The 12442-nt window shown below is 36.7% G+C and overlaps 1 protein-coding gene across 1 annotated transcript; it reads right to left on the minus strand.

The window, feature by feature from the left end:
• Nucleotides 1-1081: 1081 nt before the first annotated feature.
• glulb (glutamate-ammonia ligase (glutamine synthase) b) lies at nucleotides 1082-4866 on the minus strand. Its single transcript, XM_082190339.1, has 7 exons — nucleotides 4729-4866; nucleotides 3109-3292; nucleotides 2830-2991; nucleotides 2599-2745; nucleotides 2375-2502; nucleotides 2097-2296; nucleotides 1082-1966 (listed from the first exon to the last, which is right to left on the minus strand). The coding sequence occupies exons 2-7, from the start codon at nucleotides 3272-3274 to the stop codon at nucleotides 1651-1653; spliced, it is 1119 nt and encodes a 372-aa protein (XP_082046465.1). The 5' UTR covers nucleotides 3275-3292; nucleotides 4729-4866; the 3' UTR covers nucleotides 1082-1650.
• Nucleotides 4867-12442: the final 7576 nt, after the last annotated feature.

Consider the following 12442-nt stretch of genomic DNA (forward strand, 5'->3'; position numbering starts at 1 on the left):
TCCTATAATTGCATTTCTGGAAATCAAAACATGAGTCTTGGCAGGGTTCACAAACAAGCACTTATGTAAAACTGGGATAAATTTGAAAAGGAACAATCCAAAATGGTTTTCCAGCACAGTCAAATAAAAATATTTATTGTCAGTTTGTTTGGCAGTGTTGCTCTGGTTCACTTTCCGTTAGTACTCACAGTCTGTCTCCCTTGCACATACACAAATAGAAGTTACACATGACATTGCATACACAAATACCGTTGGGTCCAACTCCAAACCAGTTTTTCTACTCTTATAACCATCCCATAACCTCAGTACTCCACTCTTTAAAGATTTTAAGCGTTTACCATCATTTATGTTTAAAGCTCCTAAAAACATGAATATAAAGCACTGCAGGGATGGGCTTTTTTTTTTTTTTTTTGTGGTCTAAAAGCTGGCTGGCAACAAGTTAGCATTTTAGCCCTTACAGTTGTCATCCAAGTCAATGGGTTTATGGTTAAATGCCTGAAAAAACATCTGTGGTTAAGACAAGCTCAAGATATTTTTATATTGTATTCTTTCTATGTAAAAAAAACATAAGTAACACCACCTTATGATTTTCAAGCTTTTACTTTTCTTGGAAAAGGCGGTAGCCAACAACAGTTTGTTGGGGACATTAAACAATGCCAAACAGGAAAACCTACCCACTAATCCACTTTTACATACTCAAACTATTTTCACTCAGACTTTTAGGGAAAACATTTTTTAGTCAAAGACTGAATGAGTTTTTCGGGAACCTTAATAGAGATGACATTGCAACCGTGATATAGTTGCCTCAATTTAGCTTTTTACTTTAAGCAATTGTTTTTAGGTTTCCAAATGCATAAAAGTTGTTAATTTAAGATTTTTTAATGAACAAAATCATGTACGAATCAAACTTTTGTTGGTCACAGAGCTTATTTTCTGCAATGATCCAAGTAAAAAAAAAAAATATTTGTCAAGGGAACCAGGGTGATGCTAACTTCCAGGCTAACCTACAAAAATCAACATTGCAGCAATTGGTCAAAGAGGACTGATAGGAGGGGGGGGACACACACAAATCACATCTTGGTAAAATTCTTGGTGTTTTAATGTAAAGAGACAAAGTTACATTTTTCTGAACCATGGCATCGCAAATAAAATGCATAACCCTTTGAACAGGCAACAGTCAGAGCCATATTAGTACAAACAATGCATTTTGGTCCCTGTGATAAAGTACTATAATTTATAAACTGGTGAAAAAAAAAAAGAAATAGACTACAATAAGAAATAAAATATCTACAGTTAGTTTATAAAAAAAAAACATGTTAAATTGTATAACATACTTAAAACGGATCAATAGACAAGAACAGCTTTAGTCATAAAGGTCAAGTAGAAGAATTTATAGTGATCTTGGGTGCACACTTTTACCTCTATCAAACTAGGATTCCTGCCAGAATCAGATATCATTCATCATTAAAATCGGTTTTAAAAAGTAACTGGCAGTGAGAAAGCTAAATTTGTAGGATATAAACTGACCCAATGTGCCTTTCTACAACCAACAAGTAAGTGATACATTTAGTGTCATCCCTCATTTCACATGGACTAATGAACAAAATGCAAGCCGTCAGTAAGAGATAATTACTTAAAATGTCCAGTATTTCACTTGTATGTCATTGGCTCTTCACCCTCTTCGCTGAGCAGACATGTGCGTATAAGAGCTTCGGTGACTGCGTATGGATCGCAGTTGGCTGAGGGACGGCGGTCTTCAAAGTAGCCCTTCTTTTCTTGGCCAACAGATCGTGGAATTCGTATGCTAGCACCACGGTTAGCCACTCCAGCAGAGAACTCGTTGATATTGGAGGTCTCGTGATGACCAGTCAGTCGTCTGGCATTGTCCAGCCCTCCTTTAGGATCGTAGGCACGGATATGGTACTGGTGTCTCTTGGCCAGCCTCTCAATTGACTCCTCAATATATCTAAAATGAAGTTAAATTTGATTAGCATAACCAAAAACCATTTTATGTCAGCTCTACATTGTTTGTTGGGGGGGGGGGGGGGGGGACCATCGGGTTGGGGATGATGCAAGGATTCCTTTCACACACTTACTTCAAACCCCCTTCCTCACGCATCTCCTTGGTGCTGAAGTTGGTGTGGCAGCCAGCTCCATTCCAGTTCCCTGAAATGGGCTTTGGGTCAAAAGAGGCTATAACGCCGAAGTCTTCACAAACCCTGTGCAGGAGGAAGCGGGCTATCCACAAATGGTCGCCCATCTCAATGCCCTCACAAGGGCCAACTTGGAATTCCCACTGAAGAATAAAAAGATAACTTCAGCAACTAATTTCTATATTCAATTGAAAAATGGTTTTCTAAATGTATAACTTTACCTGTGCAGGCATGACTTCAGCATTAGTGCCACAGATTTTTACTCCAGCATACAAACAGGCTCTATAATGGGCTTCTACAACATCTCGTCCATAGGCCTTATCAGCTCCCACACCGCAGTAGTATGGACCTAATCAAACAAATCAAATTAATTTCGTTAAACCAACAGGAGTCTTCCTTTCATAAAAAAAATTAAATAATCCAAAACCATCCATAGGTGACATACCTTGAGGTCCAGGAAAGCCATTGGAGGGCCAACCAAATGGATGACCATCTGTACCGAGAATAGTGTACTCCTGTTCCATTCCAAACCAAGGATGCTGGTTCTGCACCATACCCATGATCTTTTTGCACATCTGACGAAGGTTGGTTTCTTAGGGAGCAACACAAGAAACATTAATGCAACCTTCAAATGTAAAATTATCCGATATTATTTATGGTATTGAAATCTGCTCACCAGCAGGTTTGCGGTTGTATTTGAGAACCTCACACAGAACCAGTTTGTTGGGATCCTTTCTGAAAGGGTCTCTGAACATGGCTTGGGGTATCAAGTACATGTCACTGTTGGACCCCTCAGACTGATATGTGCTAGAGCCATCAAAGTTCCATTCAGGAAGCTCTACAGAGGCACATAAGAATACAAATAGTCATTTTTCCAACACTGATAGCGTTTCAATTATTTTTTTTATTTTTATTTTTTAAGAAACACATGATAATCTGAATTGACAATAACTACCTTCAATGGTCTTAGGTTCTGAATCTAGAGTCCTGGTCTTGCACCTCAATCCCTCCCCGGTTCCATCAATCCAGATGTACATAGCCTGAACCTCATCTCCCAGAGGCAGGTCCAAGTACTGCTGTTTCACAGTTTTGCTCAGCTTGGAACTGGCTGAAGTGGCCATGGTGGTGCTATATCAAACCTTTCAGGAGACAACACTGTAAATTACCTCGTAGCATTCAAAAGGGGGTGTGTGTGATAGATATAAATAAATATATATACACACAAAATGTTTATAAAAGTAGTCTGCATTCATTTTTTTTTAATAAAAAATACAGAAAACTGTAATATTGTGAAATTACAACTTAAAATAATGGTTTTCTAGTAAATGTATGTGACGCAAAGCTGAATTTATCAACCATGACTACAGTCTTCAGTGTCACATGATCCTTCAGATATTCTAAAATGTTGATTTGATAACAATGTTGGAAACGGTTGTGCTGTTTAATATTTTATTTTTGAACCTGTGACACTTTTTTCAGGATTTATTGATGAATAAAAAGTTAAAAAGAACAGCATTCAATCAAAATAGAAATATTTTCTTTCACTTTATCATCAACTTAACACAACCTTACTGAATAAGAGTATTACTTTCTTTAAAAAAAAAAAAATATTGCCCCCAAAATTTTTAACGGTATATTGTTACAAAAGATTTCGGTTTTAAATAAACGTTGTCCTTTTAAAAAATTGTCATCAATGAATACAAAAAAAATAAAAAAATAAAAAAATAAATAAATATATAAATATATAATATATATATATATATATATATATATATATATATATATATATATATATAGTAATAGTGTCACAGGTTCCAAAAATTCCAACATTTATAATAAATTAGCATATTAGAATGATTTCTAAAGAATCGTGTGAAACTGAAGACTGGAGTAAATGATTGATAAATTCAGCTTAGCATTAGAGAAATAAATTATATTTTAAAGTATAAAAAAAAAAAAAAAAAAAGTAATATTTCACAGTAGGTAGCCTATTATTGTTTTTTTTGTTCAAATAAACGTCGGCTTGATCAGCATAAGAGACTTCTTTTAAAAAGATTACAAATAGTAATGTTTCCAATTCCAAACTTTTGACGGTTTCGCATAGAAATCCCTGTAAGTGTAACCAGAAACAACGTGGCCGGTTGAGCCACTCAGGTCATTACGCAATAACTCAGACAATAGAGTACCGAGCGCGAGCGACTTATTATCAATTTACTTAAGTTAATACGGCCTTATTGTTAATGAATAAAACGAAACCAACGTAATTAACACAAACCAAAGAACGTAATAAGGATCAGAGGGAAGAAATTAACCGGTAGAACAAACAAATGTTCAACTAGGCCATTTAAATGCTTGGCATTGGCTAATATAACTGATGCAACATATTGCTGTGACGACATCGAAGCAACTCAAAAGTTACATTCAAAGCGGCGAACACATAAATGTTATAGCCCTCGATTTTAACTACGAAATCACCCATTTACACCCTTCAGATTAAAACATACCATTTAAACATCGTTTAACTAGAATATTCACTCCTACTAAACAAGTTTTGATTATTAACGAAGATACAAACCTATAAGCGAGTATAAATAGTCACTAAAGGAGTGGCTGTATTTCCAGAGGGTTTTAGAAAATATTCCTGTCTGTTTGCCTCTCATCCTCCAAACTAACAGGGTTTGCTTTGACTGAACTTTTAAAGTGGGTTTCAGATCCTTTCGCTGCTGATTGGATGAAGTAAAACGTGATTTGAGTTTGGCTAGGTGTCGTCATTTACAGGATCATTTCATTGGACTCCGTTGAAAATGGGCGGATCATCCCTTTCTTTTATGGATGTCTTCCTTAGACAAAGAACATCAAATATTCTGTTGATGTAAATCATTTTTACATCATCTTTTAATAATTAGTAGAACATAATGACCGTCCACTGACCAAAGCACTGTTGCTCAGTAAAACCAGATGCAAACCAGCCAGTAAAACGACTGACGATTTCAATAAAAGAAAAAAGAGGCTATATCAAGCACAGGTCTATCACGCACTCTAGTGGTGTTGTGGAAACAGCAAACACACGTGCACAGCTGAAAGTTTTGGACGTGAAATATTGTAGATCGTACCTGGGTGAATGACGTATAAGGATTTTCAACAGGCCAATTTTAAAATACAAGGAAAAATAATACCTGTTGCAATTGTTCAAACATTAAGGATGCTGTGTACACCTAAATTCATTTAAAAAAAAATGTATTTAAGGGATTTTAGTGTTTTTTCATCTAGATGAATTGTCCGTAGCCTTAAAAAATGTCATGTGGTGCGACCATGATTTATTTTAAAATTAATTAATTTCCTTAACATGCTTAAACATTTTTTTTTTTACAAGTTCTTAGTAATTAAAGTGTTTAGAAACCAAGTATTTGCATTTCTTTTGAGTTTTTGTAAATAATGATCTCATTTTTTGTTCTATAATTTCTGAGTTGCCTTCTTAAATCTAGTTAACATACTTATTTTTCCTGTAAATCACATAAAACTGATAGAAATGTTTTAAAAATGTAATTTACTAAAGCATACTGTATCAGTGATTCATATTTCAGCCACAGAAACAAGATATTTTATTTTAAATTGAATACAGTGATTGCTTTTATTGGTCGCACCACATGATCAGTGGTTGCTCCAAATGACACGAAGACCTTATATAGTTAAAAATCTATTTAAAGAGATCAATGAACAATACATTTTATACAAAAAAAAATTATTTAAACCAGATTTTTTACAAATTTCACAGAATTTTCCTGAACATAAACATTTTATAAAAAAAAATGTAAAATAAAAATCACATCACAAACACAAGTGTACCATTTAATTTAACTTGACTTAGAATTTCTTTCTAACAAATAATAATGTTATAGATATAAATTATTTCATAAAAGTATTGTATACAGGTAACATTTGGTAACAACAAGTAATTCATACTTTTATTAATCAAAGACACATTCAGTGTCACATTCAGGCGCAGGCTATAATGTTACGAAAGATTCTATTTCAAATAAATGCTGTTCTTTTGAACTTTCTATTCATCAAATAATCCTGACATATAAAATGTATCACAGTTTCCACAAAAATATGAACATTGATAATAATCAGAAATGTTTCTTGAGCAGCAAATCATTGGATCACAAAACCAGTCACACAAGTCGCACAGGGTATTTGTGGCAATAGCCAACAATACATTGTATGGGTCAAAATTATAGATTTTTCTTTTATTCCAAAAATCATTAGGATATTAAATAAAGATCATGTTTTATATTTTGTAAATGTCCTACCATAAATGTATAAACATTTATTTTTGTGAGTGAATAGAGCAATATCGCAAACATAAATGGACAACTTTAAAGGCGATTTTTCCAATGTTTCGATTTTGTAGCACCCTCAGATTCCAGATTTTCAGTTGTATCGGCAAAATATTGTTCTATCTGAACAAATCATACATCAATAGAAAGCTTATTTATTCAGCTTTCATATGATGTATAAATCTCAATTTCAAAAAACTGACCCATGTGACATAGACCCATTGAGTGGTTTTGTGGCAGGGTTACATATTAGAATGATTTCTGAAGGATCATGTGACACTGAAGACTGGATTAACGATGCTGAAAATTCAGCTTTGATCATGGGAAAAAATTACAGTTTACTATATATTCACATAGAAAACAGATATTTTAAACTGTAATAATATTTCACTCTTCTCCTATCAAGGTACTCTTGTTGCAGGTTCAGAATTGTTTTGCTTGACAGTGGCATCTGGTAAAATAGATTAAAATAGTTTTAAATAAATAGGCAATAATAAATACACTACTAGTAAATGCATTATTACTAAACTGAAATTACATGCTCTCATTTTTTTTTTTTTTGCATTTTTCTCATATTGTACAAAGAGTAAACATAGACTGTCTGAAATATATAAAAAAATATCCCAAATTGCATAAAACTCTTCCAAATGATACTAAAGTAAAGTACTTTTTTTATATAAACCGTCAATTGAATATAAAAGCATAAAACTGCCAATCTAGGACATATATCTATCATGGAAAACAGTCTGCAGTGGTCGCACCACATGATATTTGGTCGCACCACATGATATTTTCAAATTCAGTTAAAATTTACAGGCACAGAATTGGCCACCTAAACAAAACAAGCTAGCTTGCCAAAAAAGGTCACTATGCAATTTATAATAAAAATATATATTTGTAGAAATAACTTTAATATTAAATTTTTTTGAGGTCATACCACATGACATCCAAATGTGGCAACTACATACCAACCATTACAAAGGTTTATTTGTTTTCCAATTTGAGATAATTACAAACCTGCTTGCTGCTTCCATGGGTCCTTGGTAAATTGGTTTATGATGTAACTTCCTGTGTTTGAATAGTTTTCAACATAAAAGTCCCAAAATGGTAGTTCCTTGATGGTCGCACCACATGATATTTCATAAAATGGACATCATCGGACAAAGTTTGTTTGTATATTATGATGGAAATATAAATACAAATGCTTTGAATTTCTTTAAAGGATTACAAAACATTTTGGAAATCATGCCAAATAGTGCAGAATATACATTTGAATAAATACAGAGTAATTTCAAAGACGTTTTCAAAACAGAAGTTATGGCCGGACGGTCGCACCACATGATGTTTTTGACACTTTAAATAACCCCCAAAAAATAAAAAAATAAGTAAAGGTTTTTGAAAAGTTAAAGTGAGTACATACATGGGAGAGGTACTACAAATAAACAGTATATTTTTATGCATTTAAACCCGTTTTTGCCTGAAAAAAATGCAATCGGACAGAAAATTTAGGCGTCACGTCATTGACCCACCTACTAAAAACACTGATCACTGCCTAAAGGTCAAAATTCAGATAGGTCCTCCATTTTGATCCATCGAATAACGGGCATTTCATGGAAGGACAACCATACCCTGTTGTGCTCATGGCTCCATATTAAATCAGAAATAAGTAAACAATTTTCATTAGTGGTCTCAGACTTTTGGACAACACGTGTATTTTACAGGTTTTGTGTAAAGTGTCAGGTTCTGGGTAGATGAAGTAGGAGGCGACCTGGAGTCCGTGATGGGAAGGAGGAACCGGTTCAGAAGGACGGACTCCAGGATGGTGGCAGGACAGACAGAGGAGGAGGTGATCACGACGGTGCAGACAGAAGACAGAACCAAGGCGGCGCAGGTAGAAGACAGGACCAAGGCGGTGCAGGTTGAGGAGGTGGCTATGGCGGTGCGGACCCTTCGGGCGGCCGTGGTCCCTCGGTGGCCAGGACGGAGGCATATGGCCCCCCCAAAAAAAATACTTGGGGAAAGTCCCGGGTACAGGAGAAGGATGGCTAAAAACAGTCTCTGATTGGGCTGATGGGGACGGCTCGGCGCTGGGCAGCGATGAGGGCTCGGCGCTGGGCGGCGGGACCAGCGGTGAAGGCTCTGTGCTGGGCGGGACCAGCGGTGAAGGCTCTGTGCTGGGCGGGACCAGCGGCGAAGAGGGCTTTGAGCACTCTGGCTCGGGGAGAACGATGCTCACCGACTCTGGCTCGTCAGGGCCGATGAGAGGAGGGAGATCGGAGAAATCATCAACCTCGGACATAGGCTTGGCGGGCACGACGCTGTCAGTCACAGGCATGGCGGGCATGACGCTCACAGTCTCAGGGGCGGCGGGCACGACGCATACTGCCTTGGTCTCGGCAGCTCTGGCGTGAAGTGTGGGCTCGGCTGGACTGGCGTGAAGTGCAGGCTCGGCTGGATGAGATTCATCAACGCTGTCGCAGAGCCCAACAGTGAATGAAAACCCATTATGCCACAGCACCCACTCCACATACTCCGCGAAATTCCCCCGAGGAAGGCGTGCTTTGGTCTCAGCGTTGAGACCTGCCCGGAAGAACACACAGAGGCTGGTGTCATCATAATGAACATATGGTACTAAGTCCAAATACCGCTGTGTGTGGGCCTCAAGGGACTGATCCTCCTGGGAGAGAAGGAGGATCTTCACTGCTGGAAAATCCATTTTTTGGGTCGGTCAATCTGTCAGGTTCTGGGTAGATGAAGTAGGAGGCGAACACGAAGATGATAAATCAAAGGTTTTAATTCTCAATATAGCAAATACAAGAAGCAGGGAGCGTGTGCTCAGAGCATAGATTAAACCAAACATAAACATTAACATTGACCAACAAGTGAAGAGTGAAAACCAGGAACTTAAATACACACAGATGAACACAAGACAGGTGATGCAGATAATGATGATGAACAGGTGGGTAATGAAGGGAGTGAGTTCAGGTGTGGAAACAAGGAGGATTCTGGGAACTGTAGTGCAGACAGGACAATGACAGACTGTGAATGTGACATAAAGCTTTGAGTACTATTCTATTTGAGTTTTGATAAACATTTTTTTTTATCATTATTTAATTGGCTAAACAAAGTCTAAAACTCGGACATCATGCATTGTGGCAGATAATGACATGAGTCTTGACATTTGGCTATATGGCTTCCAAACAACATCTGACCGGAGAAGAAAAAAAGGATAGGCCTATGTATTTTTGTAACATTTTAAATTCTTATTTAGTCTTGACAAATCAATACCTTTGTAAAAAAAAAAAAAAACACCCCTCCAGTCCAGGGGGTCGTTCTTCGTACGTTGCTTATTACATCCGAGATCAAATGACACATCCAAGATAATATCATCGTGCTAATCATGATCTGGCTAACTCGGTTCTTCGAACACACTTGCCGGATAGGATTAGTATCGCTGGATTGAGTTATCTGAGATAACTGCGCGTTCATGCGCTGGCTTAAAAGGGGATATGTATCGATAGTAGAAACATTGATCAGCAACGCTGCTATTGGCTGTTCAGCATGGCCAAAGAGCGCGCTCAGTTTTTCTCCTCAGCAGAGCAAGAACTAATAGTCGAAGTTTATTCGGAATTTTAATGTTTTAATGCAAACCGCCAGGGAACACCTCAAAGTCTGCAAAAGCCAGGAGAGAGGGCTGGCAAAAAGTAGCAGACAATTTAAATCCGTTAGAAGTGGCCATGTTAGATGTTTTTTTTATCACTTATTAGCCTATATTTTTGTATTTGAATAATTGCATAATTACTTTGTTCATTGTAATGTCAGAGTCACCAACATGGGAACAAATAAAAGTGAAGTACAAAAATATTCTACATAATGGTAATTTTTTTGTTATATTATAGTCTCTTTTATAAAAGACACTGTTAAATAAATGGTTGGCTGTTTATAAAAGCAACCAAGAAAAAGGCTGAGCAAAAAAAAAAAAAAGAAGAAAAGATCTTAGTAGCCTACACTGTAAAATAATTTTTGCTGCATTAAATTAAGGCTGTATAGTCATTTCAACTGTTAAATCTTGAGTAATGATGAATTGCTTTGACTTGTGAAAGTGAAAACTAATAAACTTATATTAATGTAAAAATATTTTTCCAGAGTGTAGTTCATATAATGACATTGTGTTTTCCTCTTTTGTGCACTTTTACATAATACACCAACACTTGTATCTGTTCCCAAGAAAGTGGTGGCTGAAATATGTGCAGTAAGTGGACATTTTTTTTATAACTTTCCAAAGGAAAGAAAGTATAAGACTTTGTAATGTCCATTTGTTTCCATTTCACTGGACAGTGAATAAACCCTCTCAGATAACTGTCATATGGAGGAACTAGCCTACCTGCAAGTGCATAAATAACTTTACTTAATTTATACTTGTATGCTTTATGGCTGCAATATAAGTGTCAGGATTCCACATCTACAGAAAGGCCTACAGAAGAGTCTGCACAGACAGAGGAGACATAGGCCTACAGGTGGGCAGTGGATAGACAACTTTTCCTTTTTATTTGTTGCATGAGGCATGTGTCTAATATCTCTTGTTGCAGGCACTTGAACACTGGCTTTTCTTTACAAAGAACAATTGAAATAAAACTCAAGGAACTAAGTATATTGGTCTTTTATTAAACTTTTCATTATATTATAATGAAAAGTTTTTTTTTTGGGGGCAATGTTGTGTAATATGGCACATGCAGCAATGTCACAGGCCCTGTCAGGTGTGCAAACCTCAGACTTATCAGACACTGAAATCTTCCCTTTAGTTAGCCAAAGTTCATTTCATTGTGTGCCCTTGTCCTGGCTACTGCATTGTAACTGGTTTGGGTCAGGGAATGGGGTCATAAACACCTGTCTGCAGGCAGGAACATGCATAATCACCTATGAAGAAATGCAGTTCTGTTAGGATCAGCATAAGTGTATGTAATACAGTGAGCTTGATATTTAATTGTGGAACTTTCCACTTTCAAATAATGTGCATACATGTGAATTTCTGAAAATTCTTAAGTCATGCACAGATCCTGGCCATTTTGCTTTCACATTTGTGATATGGAAGATTTTAGTCAACTGACTTTTTTTATTTGATATAATATTACTAATCTGGAATATTAAGACTCCCAATAGTAACTGGGCTGCACATTTACATTGTGAACCCCCTTTCTGTTCACATAATCCCCTTCATTGAGGCCTTGATGGCAGTCTATGGAAGCCTATAGTCTATGGTACCAATGACGTTAGTGAAGCCTGAGTGACATACTGTAATCGGCATGGTCATGATTGCATGATCTTCATAAAAAATGATAGCAAAAAAAAAAAAAAAAAAACTGCTTTAAAAAAACTGCTTTACAACATTGGGTCTTAAAAACCTAAAACTGTTTTTTAAACCTAAAAGCGCCAGGTAAACTCCGAATGACACGACAGACGGCACTTTCCATCAAGTTCTCTGCTCCAATAGTGTAAAGGAAAGAGCCACTCGCAAATAATCTTAGGGCAATGCAAACAGTTTGTGCTGTAGTTAAAGCCCGACTCCGACAAGTCGAAAATAATGTGCGTTTCCAACAAATTAATAATGTAAACGACAATCTCACGAGTCACGAGAAAAAAATTCAATCTCAGAAAGTGCACTATCGCGCTGCGCTGGACTTCCCGTATCAGCTCCGCTTATGAAGCCGGGATCTAATCCTGTTTACATGAAATAAGCCTGCTCCCGAGCAGGTTCAAGTTTGCGCACCTGTTGCTATGACAGCAAGTCCAGGATGAGCGTCGAAGAACCAAACAATCCAAGATCATGCCAAATCGTCAACAATCAAATCCAGCTAACTGAGTTAGCGACGTACGAAGAACGAGCCCCAGATCTCCGGGTTTAATATTAATCAACTGTATTTCATTAGAAATGTCCCATGATGAAATGTA

The sequence above is a fragment of the Leuciscus leuciscus genome (assembly GCF_965113295.1).
Source record: "Leuciscus leuciscus genome assembly, chromosome: 14".
NCBI classification, from domain to species: Eukaryota; Metazoa; Chordata; class Actinopteri; order Cypriniformes; family Leuciscidae; genus Leuciscus; species Leuciscus leuciscus.

Bases quoted from the DNA above. Each gene is read 5' to 3' on its own strand.
- glulb (XM_082190339.1), bottom strand. From the start codon at position 3,274: ATGGCCACTTCAGCCAGTTCCAAGCTGAGCAAAACTGTGAAACAGCAG. The intron at 2,297-2,374 runs GTAAAGTTATAC...TTTATTCTTCAG, and splicing joins CTGAAGTCATGCCTGCACAG to TGGGAATTCCAAGTTGGCCC. The intron at 1,967-2,096 runs GTAAGTGTGTGA...ACTTCATTTTAG, and splicing joins CGTGAGGAAGGGGGTTTGAA to ATATATTGAGGAGTCAATTG.